Source organism: Podarcis liolepis (genome assembly GCF_965112155.1).
Source record: "Podarcis liolepis genome assembly, chromosome: 6".
Classification (NCBI taxonomy): domain Eukaryota; kingdom Metazoa; phylum Chordata; class Lepidosauria; order Squamata; family Lacertidae; genus Podarcis; species Podarcis liolepis.
In genome coordinates, this window is record NC_139559.1 from 56,535,229 (window position 1) to 56,560,828 (window position 25,600).

The 25,600-nt window shown below is 41.7% G+C and overlaps 1 protein-coding gene across 4 annotated transcripts in view; it reads right to left on the reverse strand.

Moving 5' to 3' along the window:
- Positions 1 to 25,600, reverse strand: part of SLC26A8 (solute carrier family 26 member 8) — a 35,420-nt gene continuing 9,820 nt past the window's right edge. For all 4 annotated transcript variants that reach the window (XM_083510081.1, XM_083510084.1, XM_083510082.1 and 1 more), the window contains 18 exons: positions 23,527 to 23,666; positions 22,147 to 22,263; positions 20,028 to 20,203; positions 18,813 to 18,977; positions 17,381 to 17,530; positions 15,884 to 15,966; positions 14,287 to 14,434; positions 13,671 to 13,784; positions 12,828 to 12,905; positions 11,874 to 11,969; positions 10,959 to 11,065; positions 9,319 to 9,388; positions 8,509 to 8,601; positions 7,936 to 8,067; positions 5,929 to 6,258; positions 4,192 to 4,246; positions 3,865 to 4,058; positions 1 to 509 (listed from right to left, as the gene is read on the reverse strand). In XM_083510081.1, the coding sequence (XP_083366207.1) occupies positions 255 to 509; positions 3,865 to 4,058; positions 4,192 to 4,246; positions 5,929 to 6,258; positions 7,936 to 8,067; positions 8,509 to 8,601; positions 9,319 to 9,388; positions 10,959 to 11,065; positions 11,874 to 11,969; positions 12,828 to 12,905; positions 13,671 to 13,784; positions 14,287 to 14,434; positions 15,884 to 15,966; positions 17,381 to 17,530; positions 18,813 to 18,977; positions 20,028 to 20,203; positions 22,147 to 22,263; positions 23,527 to 23,666 (2,503 nt within the window). In that variant the 3' untranslated portion in view covers positions 1 to 254. The remainder of the gene's footprint in view (positions 510 to 3,864; positions 4,059 to 4,191; positions 4,247 to 5,928; positions 6,259 to 7,935; positions 8,068 to 8,508; positions 8,602 to 9,318; positions 9,389 to 10,958; positions 11,066 to 11,873; positions 11,970 to 12,827; positions 12,906 to 13,670; positions 13,785 to 14,286; positions 14,435 to 15,883; positions 15,967 to 17,380; positions 17,531 to 18,812; positions 18,978 to 20,027; positions 20,204 to 22,146; positions 22,264 to 23,526; positions 23,667 to 25,600) is intronic.

A 25,600-nucleotide genomic window follows, 5' to 3' on the forward strand; every position in this document is an offset into this window, starting at 1 on the left:
TTTGGAAATTAAACAATTTAATTAATGGTTCTGAGTGTCATAGTTAATTTCATTTCTCTCACTCTTTCACAATGTGTTTCTGATCTGCTCTGAATGTACAACAGCATTTCCTTCAGCAATGTCAGGGGGGAAATGGTTAGCTATTTTAACAACATTAATTTAGATGCAGAATTTCAAAAAGGAGCAGTACAGACCTGAATCATTTCACGTATGCACCATTTTTTAATGTAGCTAATTCTAATAGATCTCATAATTTAGACATCACTGTTATATTTCCATTTTCCATCCCAGTCTTGATCATCTTCATCTTCCTCAATGGGAGATGTTTCACGCTGAGGGAGTGCCTCTATGTCACTCTGGAGAGAATAAGTGCGGAAAAGATCTGATATGGGCTCATCAATGTAAGTTTCGCTCCGTGCACTTTTGATTGAGGTAGTTTCTCTGTTCCCATTGGACTGAATGCTCCTCCTATCTGAATGAGGACTCCTCCCTGAGTGTTGACTCCTATCCTGAAACACACAAAAATGCACAATGCCTATATATATTTTATATTCCCAGTTAATGTTGCTGGTGCATCCAATTGGTTGCCAAAAAGGTACTACATCTTATATGTTCATAGGAGTCCCCATGCCCATGCACAGTTGCAGAAAGCCATAACTCCACAAACTTGCAATTTAGCTGAGGAAGTTAAAATAAAAAAACTCAGTCTGTCCTATTAAAAGACCACAGGCAACCTCCAGAGAGGAGGGAATTTCTGAAAGCTACCATCTTTTTCACACTTACTTAGAAATAACTCCTGTTGACACAACGGCTAATCTGTGCCTTACTAATTGCATATTAGTCCAAATCTCTTGGGTTCTCTTTGGGCAATGCAGAGTAAACAGGCAGCTTGATTCCTAAAGGCTGCTTTTATGATATTCTTCTCAGACTAGCTTGATGCCCAGAAGCATTTTCTGCCCTGAATATGTCCCCTTCCAGGCAGGGCTCAAGAATGGGTGGAGATGGAAGAAGGGGGAACCAGTAAACCAACCACAGTGGGTGGGGAAGTGGTCATGCTACAAATGATTTTGGACTCCAGTTCTCATTAACCCAACCAGCATGGCCAATCATCAAGGATGATGAAAGTTGAGTGCAGCAGCATCTGAATAGAACTTCTAGATTGGGCTTGAGGATGTTTATGCAAAACATTCCCCTGTATTTATATGGGATGTTCAGATCTTGTGAGATTCACTATGGTCTATCAGAAACTGTGTTAAAACAGAACAAGTGACATTCTGAACTATGAACTGCTCTGTCTAGAACGGAGAATGAGAGAGAACATGAAAGAGGGGGTAGGGCTTGAATATGAGAAACAGGAAAGTGTGTACTATCCTATAAGGCAGAAGCCCTATTTAGGTGCTCCCGCTACATGTCAACTAAACATGTAGATGGGGAGGGGAACCATGCCCTGTGGCCCAACCCACAATATTGACATGTCCTATTGGTCCCACGTTGAGTGGGACACCTGCAAAGGAATGGCCCTGCATGTTCAGCTGTACACAGGTGTTCCACATGTTCAGAAGACCTGCAACATCAGGACTGTACAAATAGACACCTTTTGGCTGAATATGCAGACATTAGAGATAGGGCCTAATGACATGGTGATATTGGGGTCTGGACTAGCAGTGAAATCCTGACTCAATAAATTTAGCCCATGCATTTAGTCATATTTGAATGTGAACATGCTATTTCAAGAACGGTTAGTCCAAGTGTTTCCAAGGGTATTTCATGTGCACAGGAGGGAGGAGCCATCAGGCCGCGGCAGCTGGCTGGCAGCAGCAAGGTCAGGCCAATATGCTTTGCAGCCCAAGGCAAAGGATAAGATGACACCTTCCCATTCCCATTCCATGCACATGGTCTGGTTGTGCTGGCAGCTAAATCTTACTTTCCGAGTGATAGGACTGTATCTTCCCCTGCACACACATTGCACTTGTACAACTTCTCTCCACCCACAGCATCTGAAGCAGGGTCTGGAAGAATTTTACCCTTATGTTATTCATATAATCAGTTATCCATGTAATCAGTTATCAGTATATTCACATATATTCACACATAACCAGAGTTTTACAGTGATTTTATAATCCATTGAATCATAAAAGCTTTTGCTTAGCTTAACAGCAAAATTGCTTGAAATTGCAAGTTTCCAGAATGAACCCTGCCCCAGTATTTTCTTGCTCTCTACTAAAGAGGAAGCTATAAATCTGAGGTGCTGGCACATCTCCCCCTCTTGTCCAGACTAAGTCTGTACACGAATCAGGAAGGTGCTAACCACGATGTCCTTAAATGAACAGATGGTCATTGGGGAGAGTTCCTCCTTGCCTTAAGTTTCTATTCTGCACCAATGAATCTAGGGGAAAGGTTGGTCTGGTGTTCAGACTGAAAAAGCAGAAGTTGGGAGGAGAACTCTTTGCACGGTCAGGAGCCAGGCTTGAATGCGCTCATTAGCTTATTTTTGCTGGCGTTCGCGATTGTATTTGATTATGTCATGATCTGTGATGCTGTACTCAGGTATAAAACCCCAGATATACAATGCTCTGGGCCCAGTCTTTTGGAAAGGATTCCACTGGGTCAATTATTGCTCAGCAATAAACTTCACCTTCTTTTTCTCCATTTGCTGCGTCTGTCAATTCTTTGACTCTATTGAATTGGACACTGGTACCTTTATCAAAAATTTTGCAACACATCAACTGACACCAGCACTTCATTTTACCTGATGGTGAATGATATGGCCAGCCTTGGGCAGCATACTAATATTGAACATCATGATCACAGGGACAATGGGAAACAAAACTGCTGGCATTTATAGGCTTCAGAACATTATGTGACTACATGTGTTAGCCCCCTGGTCTTCCAAAATGCACAGAAAAATTAAATGTGAGGTCCCAGGGAGAAGATACTATATCTAAAGCAGGAGTGAGGAAATCCAAGCCTGTGGGCTACTTTTGACCCACCCTGCCTCCCCAATTGGCCCATAAGGCTGTTTTAGCCAAACCACACTACCTGCACAGGAGAAGGGAGGGTTGACAGTCAGCTGGTTATTGCCACAGGCATATTACAGATTCAGCTTGGGCCAAAGGTGCCTGGGGTGACAGACCATCGGGAGGCTGCTCTCAGGGCATTCCCCCCCCCATCAAAAAATTACACTAGTTAACAGGGATCCCTGACACTTGTGCATTTCACATAAAGGTAAAGGTAAAGGGACCCCTGACCATTAGGTCCAGTCGTGAACGACTCTGGGGTTGTGGTGCTCATCTCACTTTACTGGCTGAGGGAGCTGGCGTACAGCTTCTGGGTCATGTGGCCAGCATGACTAAGTTGCTTCTGGCGAACCAGAGCAGCACACGGAAACGCAGTTTACCTTCCCGCCAGAGTGGTACCGATTTACCTACTTGCACTTGACGTGCTTTCGAACTGCTAGGTTGGCAGGAGCAGGGACTGAGCAACGGGAGCTCACCCCGTCACGGGGATTCGAACTGCCAACCTTCTGATCGGCAAGCCCTAGGCTCAGTGGTTTAGACCACAGTGCCACCCGCGTCCCATGCATTTCACATAGTACTCACAATTTAGGTGTTAGTAGAAGAGAAAGGGGGAGTATTTATTTTTCCTAGCAGCAAAATATTTGGGACTGATTCCCTATTGCAGGAAACAGATAGAATGTTCTATGATACTGGGCTTAATAATTCATCTGGAAAGATCTTTTACTGCTAAAAATGCCACTGAAACAAATCATTTATGTAACTCCTAGTTGAAATGATCAGACTGCTTTTCTGGATTAGCACTTGTCAGGTCATTACATTGATCATGGGTCTCAGCCAACTATTATACCTTTTCCTCATTTAGAGTTACTTCAGCCAACACTTCCTCAGGCAGGATAATACTAGGTTCTACTGGCACCGTCTCTTCCAAGAGTTCTGGCTCCACTGCATAGAGTACTGCGTCGTGTAAGGTTGGAAAGAACCGTGCTTTAGTAACACACTGGTCAAAAAAGTCATGCTTTTCAAAGGTCCTTATTACAGTGGCTATAAGATTAAAAAAGAAAGAAAGAATAATCACACAAAACAGCATGATTAAAAGATGTGGCTTTACAACAGCGTTAATCATACAAACAATATCCAAAATTGCTGATTTTAAAAGTGCAGCAACTATACTCACGATGACAGGCAGCTATCAGGAGTGTGATGCCAATATTCTGAAATGCGTGACACAGCTGTAGAAGGGAAACAATGTATTAAAATGGGTGATGTTTTCAGTCTCCAGATCAGGGGTGACTAACGCCTGGTTCTGGGGCCTGATTCTGAATCCCAAGCAAATTTTCCTGACATGCCACCAATACTGGCACCAGTAAACTTTCACCAAAACAATTTAAAGCAGAAATGGTGCAGGGGTGGGCAGAGAAGTTCAAAGTTCTCCACCTAATTCAGAGCCCTGATGGGGGATGCAAACTGCTCCCTTCCCAGTAGGGATGTTGGAGAATTCCAACAAAAACAGGAGTGGGAGCAGAAATTGCCAGTGTTTGCTTATTTGTCCCACATCCAGAATGGAAATCATCCCAGCAAACAATATGGAATTGATTACATTCTTTCCTCCGCTTGTCATTGTGTTCCCTCTACAATGGGGTGGCATAACATAGACAGCAAAATTTATGCATAAATTATGTAAGTTAAGTAATTTTGCTACAGAAGACAGAGAGACAAATAGTATAGTTTTTTTAGTGTAAGAAGCACTGCAGCGGAATGAACACAGTACTGTATGTGATGAATACAGAGCAGAATGGAAAACGATGCCTTCCAACATCCCTACTTCCTAGTAATCAGAGGAATCATTTGATAAGATGGTTTTGGTTCCTCCCCCCCTTGCTTTTGGTATTTTTTTTAATGAAAGGCTGTGTACAAATAATGAAAGGCAGGTATACAAATAACTGGAGGAATGAATGGGTACTAAATGGTGGAAAGGCATGAAAAACAGAAAGGTCAAATCTGTAGCCCATTAGGTGAGCATTAATGCGTTTACAGTCCATATGAAAACCTATGTTAGTGAAATGCATATATTGTTGGGCAATTTGCCACAATGATATTTGTTCTTTTCTGAGTCATCTTTTCAGCAAAATGACTATTGCTTTGATGATGTAAATTCTTTCAACCCCTCTTAACTACCTTTTGTTGTTTCCAATTCTTAAGCTTTAGGACGTTCATTTTCAATGCTTCATGCTAATATGACTGTACTTGCTTTTTCAGTTTTGTGGAGTTTTTTTCTCTCTCTTCTGACTCAGTTCTTAATCTGATCTGACCCCTGTGTGGTTCTTAATGTTTGGGGGGGGGGGTTGTTCTTTAATCCTTCCTCCCATCCTTAATCCAGGCAGGCTGACATTCTAACACTTTTGGCAAACATCAATTTAGCTTGTATCTAGAAGCCCAAGTTATGCTCCTAGTTTCCCCATCATCTTTTTTTTTTGTAATTGCATTTATACATAATTCAATTCTGAAGAAACTTATCAAACGTTTGGCTACCAAGACATTTCCTGCAAGCCTGAAAAACTCACCTGCTGAATGTAAGTGGTCTTGGGACTTAAACATGTGGCAGGATCATATTGCACATCAATCCTCCTTTAAGTAACTGAAAAGCTATTGTATTAAAATATTCCCCCCCCCCACCATTATGGGTAGGAAACTGGCTATCTGAATCATTCTAGTTTCTCCTAAGACCTAGTTTTGCCACATTGCTTGCAGCCGATCTTGCTTCTACTCTCGTATAACGTGTTCATGACCACCCATATTATTATTTTTTTAAAGGGTCTTTAAAAATAAGAGCACGAGTGCAAGAGAGCACTAGTTTAAATGAATACTATAGCTAAATAAAAACCACTAAGCTGCAATAGTTCAGGCAACTTACCTCTCGTAACAAATAGGAAGCTTGTAGATCAACAAAGTGCACCATACTGAAGTCTAAAATAATGGTGTGGATCATGTAAGTGGATGTCTCTGATTCAAGTGGGTGCAAATGAGTTGTGGATCTCGTGACAGGGGGGTCTGAGCAAAACCATAACCTGTTGAGATCTTCTTTCCTCTTTACATACTCCTGTCCTGTTTCCCTTTCTATGTAATGAATCTCAGAAGGGTATCTGCTCTCAATTCTTGACCAGCGTATTAATGCCAAAGAAGATGCAGATGATATCTCATTAGCTGTACGAACCCGCCTTAGAAGTTTCTCTGTGTAAGGTACCTAGAAACGCAGGAGAGATGAGGTTCTAGAGCAGGCTAGGACAATACTCAGCTTCATTTATGCATTTTTCCTTTCTCCTGTTAAAATACATTTAAGAAAACTATGGTTGTGTTACAAAGATATATAAGCATAGCCTGGCTAAAGCAAGAAGAACAGTCACGCACCCAAGAATTCTGCCATTCTCAATTTAGGCTGCAATCCTACACACAAATTTCACTGAACTCACTGAGCCTTGCTGCTGAGTGGATATGCATAGGGAGGCACTGTTGATCATGCCTCTTGGTGCTATCAAAAGCATATTAATTTTAGAAACTATCTTTGTAAAAACACCATTGCATTGAGTTTAATGTCAATAGAAAAAGAAACAGTGAACTGGATGAGAAATGCTGAGCATCTGATCCTGTCCCATTTACTGTGGGGTGATTTCCAACAGGAATTATGATCCAGGTATTGGATGGAAAAACTAATGCGGATTTTTCATTCTGGCATATAGGTTTGAGTACTGTAGGTCTGCAAAGCCACCAAAGCTCAAATGTCTAAATACATGAAATAAAAACCTTGGTGCATTTATAATGGGAATGGAAAACCCACTCTGTTGACCTAAAGGAGAAGAAGGGATTGAAAGAAAGTTTTCTTCCCTTCCCTATTACATGCACAGTATTCCCGTGCAGCATAGAGGCTTTCTGCTTGCACTGAAGCGTCAACAACAAAAAGCCTTTTCAATGGCTCACAGTGGGACTGGCTCCCACCTCTACAGCAAGGGAATAGAGGTCTGCTTGCATTAGAGGCCATTACCTCAATTACACTTCGAGAAAATCATGTAAGCACAGTGTAGAATAGGCATCTCTTCTTCACGTATTCCTCCACTGAACATCTAGTTTGGCCCTAAGGAATGCCATGTTTTATATAAACTGGTAAATGGAGCTGCTAATAATAATAGTAGTAGTAATAATAATAATTCATTATTTATACCCTGCCAATCTGGCTGGGCTTCCCCAGCCATTCTGGGCGGCTTCCAACAAAATATTAAAATACAGTAATGCATCAAACATTAAAAGCTTCCCTAAACAGGGCTGCCTTCAGATGTCCTCTAAAAGTCTGGTAGTTGTTGTTCTCTTTGACATCTGGTGGGAGGGCATTCCACAGGGCGGGTGCCACTACCGAGAAGACCCTTTGCCTGGTTCCCTGTAACTTGGCTTTTCACAGTGAGGGATCCGCCAGAAGGCTCTCGGTGCTGGACCTCAGTGTCCGGGTAGAACGATGGGGATGGAGTCGCTCCTTCAGATATACTGGACTGAGGCTGTTTAGGGCTTTAAAGGTCAGCACCAACACTTTGAATTGTGCTCGGAAACATACTGGGAGCCAATGTAGGTGTTTCAAGACCGGTGTTATGTGGTCTCGGCAGCCGCTCCCAGTCACCAGTCTAGCTGCCGCATTCTGGATTTGTTGTAGTTTCTGGGCCATCTTCAAAGGTAGCCCCACAGAGAGCGCATTGCAGTAGTTAAAGTGAGAGATAACCAGAGCTTAGGTATTTTTCACTGAGTGATGTGTAGATGTATACACCAGGCAGGTGTGGGCTTTTGATTTAGGCAAGGTGGAAGGAATTGTCTAAGTGACACCTGTATGGGAATTCTAAGAGAGTTCTATGTAAAACAAACAAAGAACAAAATCTCTCACCCTGGGTAATGGTTCAGGTGGCTCACAAACACAGGTACAATTTAAATCCTTTTTCTGCCTAACGCTAGACATACTGACTGAGATCAAAGCTCTCATTTCATTTTCATCAAGTGGCACAGCCTTCAGGTCCATCTGAAATAGAAATAAGGATAGATTATCAGATATGGCCAGCTTTGTCTACTTGCAGAGGTTCTGAGTAGGGAGGGCAAACCTGCCAATTTCATTTTCTCCTTTTTCCAATTTTAAATTTGGTTCTCCACATTTCCACATCTTTGTGATTATTTGTTGTTGTCAAAGTCCTCATTAAAATTCATAAACATTTAGTATGAATCTCCTAATACACACTTTGGTATGCAGCTTTGCCCGATATACACATTTTTGCAAAGAAACGTTTTCTAATAGAATGCATTTTTAATATTATTTTCACTAATATGTGTACAGTATTATCTGCACAATTTGCCCCAGGAAATATGCACTTCTGTGTACACTACAGGAGAACTGCATCTCAAAATTCAGAAAAGTGCAATTTTGGAAGGATCTTTATCTGATAATCATTTGGAGGGCACCTTTTACCTTATGTAAAATGTAGGATTTGAAATGTTTCATATTTGCAGTTGAAATGGAGGCACAGCACTGGAACATTTTCACCCCCTGAATCTCTATAGCCTAAAAAGAGAAATAAAATTTAAGTCTTTCTTAGTGGAACCTGCAACAAAATGTTGTAGTGTGCAGAGCTCCTGTTCAGGATTCCTGATGTGCTCTTTTTCAGAATACAATTTACCATTCCTCTGTAGCCCCAAGCATTCATTGCCCACTAAGTATGCAGAATCACAGCAGAACTGTTTTTGGGTTTCCCTCCTCTATGGATTAATTTTTATCTCTGCAAACTTTCCCCAGTCCTACCAATACCTTTTTTCTGTGCATGGATGTCATCATTTGGCTACATTATTCACATTTTTATTGAGATTATTTGCTAATAAACTGGCACCTTGCAAAGAAGAATAATTTGCACTTTTGGTATGATCTAATACCAGAGGAAGCCAGACATATAAAACAACATTTGGACCATGCAGAGATTGAACAGAGTATATAACATAACATTTGTGCTACAAATCTGCTTTCATTGCTGATGTCAGGGTCACCAAGCTTTAGTTGTTAATTAAATCCTGTCAGAAGGATCACTATGCTGTGTGTTTTTCAGAGATGCTTGTGGGGTTCCTGCAACTCTGTCTTTTCAAGTATGGCTCTTCATTACGAGTCATAAAGGTGGTAATTATACACAACACTATTCCTGGAATTAATTCAACCTGATGTGTCAGCTGCTAGTGTGCTAGTGAAGGGGACTGGTTGCAGCAAAGAATATTTATTCCCTCCCACCCTTACCTCAGCATAGTCAGAAAAACTGCGATAAATATTGGTGTTTGGAATCTGACCCAGTGTCAACATCTTCATTCTGAAACAAAATGTTAAGTTAGATTGCCTTCTTAAAAATTGAGCAGAGCCAAACCTTTAGCCAAGGAAAGAAACCATGACAGACACAGACAACTATTCAACTTTGAATGTAGTTTTAAAGAATGGAATGGTCACAAGCTCCCCTTGAATTATCTTTTTTACTTTCATGTCTCTCCATGGAGAGTGGATAAGAAAAGAGCAGGTAAAATCTGATCCTAATCTTGCTGTAGCATGGAAACAGAGCATTTAGTCAAATGTGCAGTATGTCTCTCCATAAGAATACATACAATATTGTTACTCCAGGCTCAGTGCCAGACCACAAGTTGTATGAGCATCAGTTATATCTGTAGGGAAAGTGTTTTATCATCCTTCTATCTTTGCCCTTGCTATGCGCAGATCAAAGAAAACAGTGAGGATTTTTTTCCTAATTGGCTTGCAGAAACTCCTGCCACTCCACCCACTCACTGTTTTCCTTAGATCATTGCTCAAAATCATTGCAAGCACCACAAATACATGAGTGTTTTCTCTTTAGTTATCTGACTGGAACCCAAGAAGAGATCCATTCAAGTTACGCATCTTCCCCAATTTGGGCAAAGCAATTATTGCCCAAAGCACCCATCTCCAAAGGTTTATAGTGTATGTGACCTTGCTCACGCTGTCTCAAACCCCAATTGCTTGTGCTCTCTCTTCCACCACCCTGCTACCCCAATATATGGTGAGAGGATTTTACTAGTCTTTGCATTAAAGAACAATATACACTGAAGAAAAATGCATATTCCAGGCATATTATTTGAGCTTCATGGCTTGCTCAAGGGTAAGGCCAGCTGGATGCTAATTTTGGGTTTTAGTTCACTTTGCACTCTGCTTACTTCTCCTCTGCTTCTTTACTCATTATAATATTTCATGGCCAGTAAACTTGAATTTTAGAATTTGTTGTATGCCTTGAGTGAGGCCACAAATGAGCTAAGGAAGTTAGAGAAGGCACTTTTAATTAATTAACTAAATGATAGTTATATATTATATCTAATTATATATAATTCATATACTTGCTAACTTTAAATTTATGGGATACACTCCTCCTCAAGAGCTTTTGGTGTAGCACCACTGCAGATCCAGCCTCCCAGTAGCAGCATCACTACTGCTTACCAGGATGGTGTGGCACAGGCTGTTGGTACAGTCAGGCCAGCATAGGTGCACCAACAGGAGCACTGGATCGACTCTGCCAACTCAGCAATTAGCACATCCTGGTATTGCTGAGCCCCTGCACCCTCACCATCCTGGCAAGTAGCAGTGGAAGGTTCTGTGGTGGCACCCTAATGGCTACTCTTGATCCTCCTCTTTTCTTTTCAATAATCCTTTTAGGTTGTCACAACTGACATCAATATATGGAGAATGTCACAACCCAGGTACTATTCTCTGTAATCACAACAGTATCCTGAGTAGTGGCCCCTTCCCATAGAATTCATCATTCTAGACACTTTTCTAATATACTCTGGTAGCAATATAATTCCCTTTCTCCGCACACACTCACCTGTAGCCCTATAATACAACACTACCATAGGAGACAGTACCTGTGTGACCGCACACTTATTATGAAGAAGGCAAATCCCATAGAAATTCCCAAGCCAATATCCAGACCAAGACAGATTACAGACAGAAAGGTCACGATCCAAATTCCCTTTAAGGAAAAATGAAATAGGGGCAATATAAGCTACTTAGCAGGGACAAAGTTGAAGATAAAACGAAGTACAGTGTCAATGTGACAAGACACCCCTCTGCCGTTTTTTGTATATAAAGAATAAAACATCTGAAGTACTGGTTATTTAAACCATGAAGGTTCTGTGTTTGAATTTAGGGTACAATTCTCAAAACTACTAGAACTTCGAAACGATCTATGCACTGTTAACATTACAGAGTCATGATAGTCTTGGTTTAATAAACAATAATTGATCCAAGAACAAGTAGTGTGCCTATGTGCTCCCTCCTCACCCCTCCTCCCATGCACAGCTTCAACCAAGCTATCCTAGCATTTTAAACCACAGTTTCCCATGATGTCCAAAACCAGCATCACATCTTGGGTTTTATATGTACTGGTTTGGAGGGAGCCCTTAAACCACAGCTTCCTGGTTGGGAGGTGGTTACTTAACACCACTGGGAAAAACTTACATACACTTCTAAGCTTTGTTTGCATTGAGGAAAATATCACAAGGGGGAAGAGTTACATCTCCCACAGTTCCATGGTCCAGATCCACACTGGGACACCCCATGGCTGTGTTCTTGTTTTTAAAGAGATGTTGAGATCTGACAACAGTTCTCTGTCAATTTGTCTAGCTGGATCCCCAAATCATCTTGATCAGCTGTACATGCAAATATATGTATGACAGCACATCTACACTGGCATTGCACCGCTGCTGCCATGGTGTAACTTTAGATGATACCCCATTTAATTCCCCTCTCCAACCCCATGTGGATCATATGACACTTACAAAATCATATTTATCTTGCCTCCACAAGAAAGGGACATCCATAAATTTTTCAAGAAATGGGAACATGTTGACCAGTACAATAGCAGCCACAACAGCCTGTGGAAAAAACAACAATAACTGGCTATTCTTTCGCCAAGGATACACAGCTCATTTAAAATGGCTTTGTAGGAACAAACAGTTTTATTTGTTTAGCAAGCCAATGCTATATCAATATATCATGTTGTATAACTCTAAAGCCTCTACCATTATGTGTACATATTATAATTTTCCTACCACTTTCAGGTAATTTCAGAGGTGGTATTTCCACTAACCTAGTTCTGCCCAAGGTGGAAAGATGGTACTATTCCAGGAGAAACTAACAATCCCTTGAGTTGCTTCTCCCTACATGTGGTACAAACAGACCCAGAGAGCTATTCAAGGAAGCACTGTAGCTCTGCAGTCTCTCAGCCACTTGCGAGGTCACAGAAAAACATGGAGGAGCCATCTCTCCCCACCAGGATCTTTAAGGTCAGAAGATGTGACTTGGCCAGACTCCACAGACTCAGAAGACAGTCTCAGTGCAGTTCACACCTTCCCCATGCTGTAGCAGCCAACAGAGGCCCTTTAATAATGGAGGTGGGTAAACAGTAAGGAAGCCCCTGCCAACTTCATAGGGCCTCAGCAATCTGCTCCCGTGGTGTGTGTGTGTGTGTGTGTGTGTGTGTGTGTGTGAGAATGTTGGAGCCAGTGCCTTCCATGGTGCTCTGTCCAGGGTCCTGAAAGACCATGTCTTGTTTCTTTGATTCTGCCCTATCTGCTACAGTCATCTTCCCTACAGCCTCAAAACCGTGACACATTGAATGTGCCAACATTTACATGGCCAAAAGATGTGCCTTTTATATAATAGAATACAATAGAAATATGTCAAAGGTGTGGAATCAATGTTTACTGAAATAGCATTTCACATTAACTTACATTAGGAAGGTACTGGAAGTAGGTTCCCAGCTTTAACACAACTGCCAACATTAAGGAAACTCCAATGAGAGCTGCAAGCTAATTAAAAATAAATACTGCATTAGAAATGTGTTCTGGTACTGAGGCTCCAGTGCTGAGTTCAGTGGTTTAAAAAATCAAAGTTTTTATCAGGTACAACAGTCCATCTTACTGAGAACACATTCAAAATGGTGGCTTTGATGGAGGTTAAAACCTTGACATTTCAGTTTGTGTGGATAGGTATTTTTATTAATTTGATAATAATGTAATAGTATAGAGCCTTGGATCTATAGCAGAAGTTTCAAAAAGCAAAATTATGATGTGCCAATTTCACCTTTCACATACAGTAGTTAACCAATTTGCTTCTGAGACTAATTCAAGGTGCTGATGACTATTACATATAAAGTCTTAAACTATACAGGATATAGGAAATAAGGTAGCCAAGAGAGGTGTAGCTGGCAAGAACAAGCGATAGGACCTTTTTGATGATGTTACTACAATTGTGAAACTCCATCTCAAGTCAGATTGGTCTTTTCTTTGCTGTCTTTTAGGTGAACATTTTTATTCCACCATTATTTATTCTCATTAAATAAACAACATCCACACTCCATTTTAAATAGGTTTATGTAAAATCAATACGTGTTGACTCTGAAGCTATTTTAGTTCCATATTCCTCAGAGGAAAAAATAAGCCCTCATAAATAACCCTACTCAGACTTCTATTGAACTCAGTTGAGCTTGTTTCTGGTTAAACATGTTTTGGATTGCCCATCCTATTAATGGAGGTCTAAAAGAAACGGTGGGTTTCAACAATCAACCAACACACCTGAGTTTTTCCACCTGTCTTCTCCTGAATAACAGTTGTAGAAAGAGCACAACTGACAGCAAAACTTTTAAAAAATGAACTGGTGACATTGCATAGCCCAATTGCCATCAAGTCCTGTAGGAGGTAAATAAAAATTAATCACAATCAGATTACAATGGTAAAAAATAATTCTTTTGAAGTATGATGCATTTACAAATCTTAAAGGAGAATGCATGGGTAAAATCGTTCATGGGAACAGTGAAAACTATCCAATTTACCCAAGCATTTAATGTAATCCCGCCTTTTTTTTGGACATGCTACTTTTTATGGTTTTATCTGTTGTGCCTTCTGCTTGAAACCTTTCTAATAGCCTTGATTGTGAGTTGCCTTGAGGACCAAATTAATCAATTAAACAAACAAGCAAACAAACACTGGTGAATGAATTCTATAATTATCATGTAACATATCCCAGTGTGCACCCCAACTTGCTTAGAGAACTAGTAATAACTAGAGATCAGCATCCTTTCTGCAGTCATCCTGTAAAACTACAGGAAATTATACTTAATCCTCATTGCTTTAATCTCCCTGAGCATCAAAATCTTCTCAAAGTTTCTGGCATATGACATTGAATTTATACCTGAGTGTGTCTGATGTGATAGTTGTGGATATTTCCATACTTCTTTGCCACAAAAATGAGAAGAAAATAGCTCACTATGGCCAGGGATGAAGCGTGCAATAAAATCTTTTTCAGGTTTGAAAAGTCAGGTAATGTAGGATGCAGAAATCTGAAATAAGAAAGATTCTGAGTGCCTTCTTCATTTTTCAATGAACATTCCTGAAAACTCTGCCTTGTAGCTTTATTTAGGTACAGGATTTATTATTTCTGTTTAAACACAACCACCTTTACTACCAGGTGGAGATGTCTGTAGTGAGAATTATGAGCCAAACCTTGAATGCTGCAATGAAATCATTTGTTAGCTAACTTGGAAGCTTTTGCCAAAACATATGCACAAATCTTTTAAGCATGAAATAAATGAAGGTGTAATGATAGAAATGTCTTATAGAGGCATATGAGGTGGGCTTGTCCAGTGATTGCTTCATTTTTGGCCTGAAGTTGCCATCTGTATTCATCTTGTATTGGCAAAATCCTTTATATTAGCAGGTGCTTGTGTACTTTCAAATTATAGTCTGTAGTATGGGGACTAATGGAAGGACAACGAAAATGGATTTTATGAGTTCTTGTAGTTACTAAGCAACTTGTACTTCAGGCCTGGGATAAATACTCACCATCTACTATAAAACAGACCTTAATGCCCTTGTTGCATTTGAACACATGTTCTATAAGCATCAACTTTATCTGGATATCTATTCAGACATTTGAATGACATATATTGTCTTGATCTGTTATGTGTAAATTAAGATGTATGTACTGATGCTTATTGCACTGTGAAGGTGAGTTGACGATTTTTCTTTTGTTTTTCCTATTTTTTTGTTTGGGTTTTCTTTCTCTCTGTTTGCTTTTTAAAATAAATCTGCAATAAGAAAATCAATAAAAAACATAAAGCAACTTTTAACAGAAACTAGCCTGGTGACCCAGTGTTGTTGGATAGGGAGCACCACAATAAATACAGGTTTCATGTTGACTGATGGTGCATGAACATGACTGACTCTAGGGGCACAAAACTATTTTCAGTGACCAGAGACCAATATTCTTATTCTTAATTATTATTATTACTTCTTATTAATTAAATTTGTATACCACCCTTAATCAGCAGCTCTCAGGGTGGTTCACAGCATAAAATACAAGATAAAAACACAAAATACATAATAAAAACAAGAACAAAACAAAACACCCCCCCTCCTTCCCTCCCACAAACATGTTAATCAGCCAAAGGCTTGGTTGAAGAGGAACCTTTTCACCAGTTGTCTAAAGGTGTATAATGAAGGTGCCAGTCCATCCTCCTTGGGGAGAGCATTCCAAAAATGGGGAGCTGCTGCCGAAAAGGCCCACCCTTGTGTTGCAACCCTCTGGACCTCTTACAGAGGCACACAAAGAGCAGCCTCTGATGATGCTTGCAGGGGACTTGAGATTCATATGGAGAGAGGTGGTCCTAGAGGTTTGGTATCGAAAGCTGCTGGAAGGTTGAGGAGAATTAACAAGGGCACACTTCCCCTGCCTCTTTCCCAACAGAGAGTACTTAATAAAGCAATATATTAAGTTGTCGATTACCAACCTCTGTGGGGCCATTGAAAAAACTCCCATACTGGATTCAGCGTACATATGGGTGTGGGTGGAAAGTATGGTAAACACAATAATCTGTAAAAGAAAATGAAATTAACCAACAGATAATATATATTCTTTTAATGTACAATGTATAATATCTACCTACTTACCCACCCACCTTGGAGCAGGTAACAAAATACTAACCAAGTAATTGGAAGCACATCCCTACAATTCCTACATCATGCTCTGATTAAAGTTCGAAATGTCTCAGGAATACCATTTCACCTTCCCTGTTAGGGTCAACATGTGTGCCCATTTTACAGAGGACAGTCCTCTATCTGAAGAGATATCTGGTCAGATTTTAGAGCTACAGAACCTTAAGAAAGGAAAGCAGGAGCCTTGAAGGTACCTGGGTAGCCAACTGAGCAGGCATATTGGCCGCCTGTTCACAACCTTCCTCAGTAAGACAACATGTACTATATTTAAATTATAGTGGCTATTTCTAAATCTGTATCCATGCGTACAAATATGCATATCCACATTTTATGCAAATCTCTTCTGTGGGGTGATGTGTACATATTCAAAGAGGATGCTTCCAACAATATGTTACAGGAATTTTTAAAAAGCTAACCTGAAATTCTAATGCCAACTCTTAACGTTGACTCTGCTTCAGACAGCCATGGCGACTGAACCTACACTGAACTCACCCATTGAAATTCATCTTTGAGATTCCTCCGTGGTTCTGTGTTATTGCAGAAAGTGCACTGTGTTTGTGCTCTTTCACCATGGTCCCCTTTCATCAAAGGTCCCATCTCATGAGATCAAAGCCCATACAACCAGGTAATGTTGGGCATAGCTCCATGACATGCAGACAGTCTCTGGAGTTGTGGCTGGCACATGCAGGGCTTATATCCTGTTGTGCTGTGATTGGCAACTGAGAACGGCCATATCCCTAGTGCTCCTGTAATGTGGAGCTTCCAACTCCTGTAGAGTTGAATTTCATTAATCCTTCCCTTTCAGTTTTGCCCCATTCCAAAGGCAAGACCAGTGAGGGTAAGTGGCAAAATGTCTTTCCCTAAATGCACCCTTAGCACACCCCATTTTTTATCTCTCTTCTGTCTCTTCCCAGGCATCTCTTGTTCCTATCATGCTTTCCACTGGTATGAGGATGTGGTTCTAACAGCATGTGGATTTTCTGTTGGTGTGGACCTATTTCCACCAGAGGTGTGTGTCTTCCTGCTCATCCTGACCCCTCCCAGCCAGCAGACCTGGTAGTTTGAATTACTCCATAAGTGTGCCTAGGATTTCAGCCTTAGAGAAGGTGAATTTACTTGGTGAACCTCTTTTCTCTATACCAAAGCCTAAAGATAATACAAAGGTTCACGGATATTGTTCCTTGGACAGGTTCTATGCTTAAAACACCACTCAGGTTATTTTCCATCTAGTGAGGAAATGACTGTCTGTGAAACCTAACATATTTCTTATTCAAAGAATGTAAGGTACCTACCAAAAGAAGCTCCATAGGAAACTCAACGGGACAATGTTTGTAAGTTATCTTAATGCATTTGCTGACTCTCAGCATTAGTACAGATAGCAAGAAGAGCAGGATACTGGTCGAATTAGCTTTTGGGAGGCCCATGCAATAATACACCAAGTTCTGAGGGGGAAAGAAAATACTAAGCAGGAGGAATTTTTATAAGGGTTAATTAATTCAGTAGCATGGAAATCAAATTCAGTAGTATGGAAAATCACTAACATGCACACACAAAATATAGCAATTGCAGGCAAGTATGCTTTCCTCACAACATTGCTATACATTTCTGTATATTACAACAGAAGAAATCTGTATTCATCATTCATGTGTTCTACAACCAGGGATGGGGAATAAATTTGCAGAACTCAGATTCAAAAGCAGACTCAAATGATTTGATCTAGGTGGGTTATATTCTAGATTGGATCATGTGTCCACTTCAGAATCTGCAGTCCTTCTGATCCCTTTACAGTGCGGTCTAAGAGCTACAAACTGTTTCTGTCTCTCTCTTTATTAAAAACAACAACCACCATCAAATAATTGTAAAGTTGGAATGACCCTAATTTAGTCCAACCCCCAGCAATGCAGGAATCACAACTAAAGAATCCCTGACAGATGGCCATCCAATCACTGCTTAAAAACCTCCAATGAAGGAGAGTCCACCACTTTCCAAGGTAGTCCGTTCCACTGCTGAACAGCTCTTATTGCCAGAAAGTTATTCCTAATGTTTAGTAAGAAACTTCTTTTCTGCAAGTTGAATCCATTGATTCAGGATTTATTAAAATCCTGTTTTTAAAGGCTCAAGGAAGGTTATCCATCTGCCCACAACCTGGAGCAGCTATCATGCACAACTTCGGTCCACCCTGGGAGCAATGGGACTTGGTGGTGCTCTAACACTTTCAGATGGAATTGTCCAAAAGAAACATGGCTGACCTAAGTTAAAAAATAAAAAGTGGGATCCTATCTGCACCCAATTCCCATTTATTCAGTGTCCTTAGACTGTGCGTACAGCCCCTGTGTGCATCCAAATTTTACATCAGATGCAAAAAGCATAGTCCTCAGTCACATATACATTTCTACACAAGTACAGTAAATGCACTGGGAATGTTCAAGCACTCTAGCAAAATTGTGTAAGTCTGTACAGGGCATATCATGGCAAATTAGGTAGATTTGCCTTTAAATGGGAAGTGAATCAATTCCTTCTGCATTCCTACATCCAACGCATGAGGGAGACATAAGGGAAGCCTCTGGAGGGAACTGGTACTGCATTCATTCCCCCCCCCCCCCAACAATTCGCAGACATTTCAACTAGTGGCTTACAACTTTCTGCTTGCAACTTCTTAAACTGATCTCCCTGTCCCCTGCCAAGAAACAGGATTAGCTTTGAGTAAAGGCTGGATTTACTCACGTAAAAAAATGCCAAGGGTCCTGAATGGAAGTCAATTACAATCCCAAAAATGAAGGAGAACTGGGAGATAATAACATGTAGCGCTGCTGCAGTGAGGTAAGCGTTGATGAGACTTTCTGAAAGATATGTTGTGACAAAACCCAAGCCAATGCAGCACAAGAACAGCTGAAAGGAAGAGAGGCAAAGAAAGAAAATGGCACCTTTAAGGCCCAGTTGTGCACCCCAACTTTCTGCAGTGCCAAGTCTACTTATAAAAGCTTGCCATATTACTTGCTTAGAGTTAGAGGCAGGCAGGCATTTCTCCAGCTGTCCATTCTGCAAGGAAGGCAGGAAGAGACTGTTCTGGGGAGTCTCCAAATTAGTCCACCCTTTCAGTTGCCTGAAGTAAGTCTATTGTTGCCATCCCCCACACTTTCCAGCAACCTCTTTCTATCTAACCTCAGAGACCATTGCCCCCCCCATCCTCAGACCTACTTCCCGCCCTCCCTTATAATTCTAAATCTCACTCACACCCCACCCTGCTCTTAACGTCCAACCCTAAAGTAGGCACATTTGCAAATGAGACGAACAGTTGGAATCAATATAATTTCAGCATGGTGGGGGACCAAAGACCCTGTAAGTGCCAGGGAAGGGCTTCTGTGGGTGCATGTGCTTCTGCAGGCACCAAGTTGCTGATCCCTGGTTTAAGTTCTAAGGAGAAGCACGAAGGCACTGGAAAACGTTCACCTATTTAAAGTATCTGCACAAGATATCTATATAAGCTAATACTCAGCTAATGTTAGTATATTTTCTGACCATAAGCCCTGTTCTCATGTTTCCCACCTATTTGATCAAGAGTGAAGAGGGATCATGCTTGCTTGTCTTGTCCATATCCTCCTCACAGGGAGTGGAGTGTGAGAATGTGTTCTATATTCATACAACTCTATGTGGGATCTGGAATCTTAATTGTGGCACCTTTCCTGGTAGCAAGGACAGACCTAGGCATGCATAGCCTCTTCTCGTCCAATATAAAATGTATGTATGGAACATGGGAAGCGAAATATGGTTATATGGGGGAAGTTACTTACAACATTGAAACTGCCCAGTGTACTGGTATTGAAGCCATATGCTATGTCAATCGTTAATTTCATGAACCAGTTTTAAGGAATGGAAAGGTTTCTGCAGAAAAATGTAACATTTCAGAAATGATAACCAATATCCAAGTGTGTTTCCTACCTGTATAATCCCAACCAAAAATGTTGTAGATGCAGTGTAAGTTAATACTTCCATATAATTGACCATAAACGCTGCATCTGAGAAGTTGGCCACAGTTCCGTTAAATGGCATTCTTAAGTTGAGATTAAGGGTGTTCTGAAAATTTGCCACCATTGCATTCAAAATGCTGAAAGAACCTGTTACCAACAGAAGGAGAAAACCCAAAGCTAAAAACAAAGCAATTCCAACAACCACTTTAAAAATTAAATTTATATCCCACTTTTCCACCAGAGAGCTCAAGGCATAAAATGTCCATCAATAGGTTTCACAGCAGCAGGGCTGTGCAGAGCTGGTAACAGGCCCACACCAGATGGGAAATGTAGGCCCCATTTCAATCCCCTTTGCCTCAATGGGGGGATTTGAGCAGGTGCCCTCAAAATTGTTGGCCCATGCCAATTGGACCCCCACTGTTCTGGCCTGAGCAGATGGTATAAGGACAGCCAGACTCCCTGCACAGAAGGTATAAGGACAGCCAGTCTGCATTTAGGGTATATGACTGACCTGGGCTGCCAAGTGGTCGGAGCTATAACCTTGCCCCATTACAGCAGGAAGGGGAAACACTTTTTAGCCCAGGGACCACATTCCCTTACGGGCAGCCTTCCAGGGGCCACACACTTATGCTGGGCAGGGACAGCCACTCTTAACTTTGTACAGTAAGCCACATGACAACCCTTCAACAGCTGGAAGTTTCACACACATATACCTGTCTGTATAGGCAAGGAAGAGGCGTCATCAGAGTTCTAGGACATATGCCAGCCAGGCAAAAATTGAGAGTACACAGAACAGGGCCAGTGAGTGGTCTGGCCTAGGGAAGAATCCTGAAGGCTGGTTAGAGAGGCCCAGAGGGCTGTATTCAGCTCATAGGCCAGAAGTTCCCCTTCCTGGCTCTACAGGGCTGCTGTCCAGGGTTGGCATTGTTGTGCACCTGCAGAAGCCTACGTCCCAGAATATGCCCCACTGGCACCTCTTGGCCCTGCCTCTGTTGCTCATTCTCTTTGATGTTCCTCTGCCTGTCTCCCCTAAGCAAGTGGACATTGGCAGGAGGAGCAAGGAACAGTATTCTCCATTCACCTGGCTGCGTTGCAACAGGGCCCAAAGGGAGAGGGTGAGTGAATGAGAATTGGTGGCAGCAGTAAAGAGGAAGTGGGCCCAATCAGGAAGAAAGCCTGCCAAGACCAGCTTGCTCAAGGGCCTCAGTAAACCTGGAGCTGGTGTTGTTCTTCCAGGTTCAGAGAGAAGGTGGTAATGGGGTTCTCCTTCCAGCTTACTTGCTACTCTCCTCTGCCATGCCAGGCAGTTTAAGCAGAGCTTTCCTAGGCCTCAGTCAGCATCATCCACTAGCCCACTCTACATGGGGTGGCCCATTACACATTGTCAAAGAAGAGGACATGCATCACTCCCCACAAACAGGTGAGGACACAGATATGAATACATTTCCATATGGTAATGGCATGTATAGAGAAAATTATAATTAATGAATCTTGAAGAAGAAGAGAATAACCCATTTTGACACATTATTAAACTGTTTTGAATATCTCTGCAAACCTTTTCACGTGTTACAGGTTTTAGCAGAAAAGAGATCAAACAGCACTTCAGTAAAAACAAGACAACTGATATTTAAGGGGCTTGGTGACTTGTGAGTGAAATATTTATTACCAATAAATCAAAATGAAACAGAAGATGATATGTCAGAAGACATAGGGTAATATCTAGTGGTATTACTCATGCAGATTAAAGGCCCTTGTGATTCAGCAGAGATTTCTATCAACAAAATGGGGAGGGAGGCAATTTCTCCCAATTTCCTGTCCCACTACAATCCCCCACACCACCTCCCACACTGTGCTAAAGGGTCAGCTAATTCTTTGGAGCAAATTTGGGAGTGGAGGGGCTTCAGAGAGGAGGGGCCATCAGCAAAATTCTCCTCCCTCCTTCTTCTACTGATAGAAGCCTCTGCTGGAGCAAATAACCTCCTATCCACATGGATATGACCCCTAGATTAATAAAAACAAAGTTTACAATCTCTGTTGGCAAACAGTACATTCCCTAGAAGACTGAAATAGTCAGGCAGAACAGTACTCACCAATGGACATATGACGTGAAGTTCCAAATATGACATATGCTAGAGAGCAGCAAAATGCAGAATAAAAACTATTGATAACTGGTAGCGGTAGTCCGGTTATCACTATTCCTGATAGCCCTGGAAGAATGTGTTTTACAAATAATGTGTCAAAAGTATCAGACAGATTGTGTCAAAGCAGACAGTTCATTAAGTATTGGAAGCAAGCCAAGCCTAGAATAAGTGATAAATTACTCTTATAGCACTTTTCTGTGCACAAAGTGCTTTACAATGGTCTCAATAGGAGTTTTTCCTTAAGGCTAATTTCAGTGCAAGGGGTGATACTAATTTGAATTAAGGCACCTTCCCTCTGTGTATGCTGTGGTTCCAATATAACTGCAGCCATGCCCTCTATAAGTGAATAAAAAAAAACTTCCCTGGCAGGCTTCCTAGTTGGGCAATTAAAGTAAGGTCTTCTTTTGGCCTTCAAAGCCCACTTCTTCTCCCTCCTGAGTCTCTTTGGCCTCTCTTTTACCATACTTTTAAAGCACAGGTAATGCACATTAAAAGCACATGACCAAAAAGCTTGGGGACTGTGATTTCTTAAGGGCATTGGGAATTGTAGCTGTTTGATGGGGAAACCACGGTTTGCAAAATTCTTTGAAGGGAAGTCAGGTGCTTTAAATACATGTTGGATGTGCTTATGGCATTGATCTGCCTTTCCTTTCGGTTTGGCTTTCTCGGTCAGCCGTACACAAATAAAATTATAAGTAGCACAATGTTTAATGACTCCCCTTATCACCTAGGAGTCAAGGAGCGGTAAAGGAGAAGATTTTCTAGCTCCCATATTTTCTGGTCTGCCAAACAGAGGACTACTTCTCCTCTGGAGTAAGGTAAGGGCAGGGCTGGCCCAGGATGTTTCGCTGCTCCAGGCAAAACTGAAAATGCCCCTCCTCCTCTGCCCAGGTATTCAAAGAAAGCTGGAGAGGAGCAGGTAGTGTGTGGCAGGTGCATGGGTGGGAAGAGGGTGTGTGGTGGTTACAACAACCATATGCTGGCACCAGCAGTGCCCCTCTCAGCTGTCTGGAGCCTGCCACCTTGTGGTGACCGATTTCCCATGCCTCATGGGCAGACCAGCCCTGCATAAGGGGGACTCCAGGGCAGGGATGGAGAACCTGCAATCTTCCAGATGTTTTTGGTCCAAGCTCCCATCACCCCTGACCATTGGCTGTGTTGCCTGGGGCAGATAGGAGCTGGAGTCTAGCAACATTTGGGGAACCCCAGTTTCACCACCCCAGCCCTAATACTTTTTAAGCTTGTGTTATCCAAGGGTGGAAACTCTTAAGTATTTCCTAAGGGAAAGGGGAGAGAACTTAAAATAAATAATAAAGACAGCTTGTTTACCTTGAAAAATCTGCACCATCCCTACATTTATGCCAGCGTGTATGTCTCCTAAAATCCATTCAGTGACACGATATGAACAAAGCCAGTTTAGAAAGGGAAACACATTGAGAATGAACTTCCGGAAGAGTACCCACGAGAATCTGAAACAAATTGAACTGTGCTGTTTCTAAGAAAAAGCTTTGCAACTCATCAATTGGATGACTTTCTCCACTAACTAGAGCGACACCTTTGTGGATTAATACTTATCAGCCCTGTGCTTTCATTTATGTTTGGTGACAAATGCCAATATCCCTGATGCCTTTAAATTGTGTTAAGCTTAATATCAATTTTACAGCCATGTTTGCAAAAAAGATAAAAAATAAAAATGTGAGGGTTTCATTCCAGGAGACAGAAATTCTGAATACATAAACGTCGTAAGAATGAAAGAAGAAGCTGCTGGATCAGGCGATTGGCTCATCTAGCTCAGCATCCTGTTCTCACAGTGGCCAACCTGATGCCTGTAGGAAACCAACGAGCAGGATCCAAGCACAAGAGCCCTCTCCTCTGATTTGCAGCAACTGGTATTCATGGTTAGTTGCCCCGATAGCCATATCCCCTATGAATTTGCCTAATCCTCTTTTAAAGCCATCCAAGTCGGTGGCCATCACTGCCTTTTATGGGAGTGAATTCCATAGTTTAACAATGCACTGTGTGAGTAAGTACTTTATTTTGTTTGCCTTGAATCTGCCAACACCCGGCTTCTTGGGATGTCCTTAAATTCTAGTGTTATGAGAGAGGGAGAAAAACCTTTCTACCTCCACTTCCCCACACAATGCACCTCAGTCACGTCTCCTCCTATTTGCCATTTCTCTATACTAAAAATCCTCAAACTTAATATATCCTCATGGTGGGGGGTGGGAGCTGCTCTATCCCTTGATCATTTCCGTTGCCCCATTCTGAACCTTTCCCCAATTCTACAGTATCCTTTCAGGGGTGAGGGAACCAGAACTATACACAGCACTCCAAATACAATCACACCATCAATGCATTATCAGCAGGAATTTGCTTTTTCCACAGCTGCCACACACTAGGTTGACATCTTCATTGAGATGATACTGACAGTTCTGACTCCATAAGTGTATATGTGAAATTTAAGGGTCTCCCCACCCCCCAATATGCATCAGTTTTTCTGGAAAATGAATATTTTTAAATCGTGTGAAATTTACCCTAATAAACACATTTTGGCCTACAGTTTCAACTAATATACACATTTTTGCAAGCAAATTATCCTCATATAATGCATTTTGGTATGCTGTTTTACTAACATATTCATTCTTATACACATTTCCCCCTAATTTTGCATTTTTGTTTGGTTAGAGAACTGCATCACAAAATTCAGAGACGTGCAACTTTAGGAAGGATGGCTCTGCTTCAGTTCTCATATTGTTTCGGAAAGCATGAATCTGATACATTTGGCTTTAAATACAAATTGAATCCTATTTCTCCCTCTTCCCCAGCCACTTCTCTTAGCTCACAATACATTTGTAGGGAGAAAGGGAGGTGAACGACTGGCAGCTGCAGAATGAAGCAGTAGGAACTGCAGTGGTGGCCTTTTGAGCCATGGGGCCATTTGCAGGCAAAGTTTGAAATGGTCTGATGTTGGTCTTGGAATTCATCACATGCCACTATTGATCTAGTCCAGGGGTTGGCAAGGTTTACCTTGCCTGGGCTGGTTTACTCCAGCGGAGATCCCTTTGTGGGCTGGATTACGCATGTACGTGAGCGTGCATGCCCGCCCGCCGCGGTGTCTGCGCAGACACAATTTCGGGCATCTGCGCATGTGCAGATACAATTTCCGGCATCTGCATCTGTGCAGCCACAATTCTCGGTGTCTGCTCATGCGCGATTTCCAGCGCTGCAGAAGCGAGTCCTCGCGCCACCCTGGTTTAGCGCAGCGCATGGGGACTCACCAAGTGAGTGGCTCAGTTTGGGGGCGGCTCGTGGGCCGGTTAAACAACCCCAGTGGGCTGCTTGTGGCCCATTGGCCTTAGGTTGCTGACCCCCTGATCTAGTCCTTATCCATGCCATTTCATTG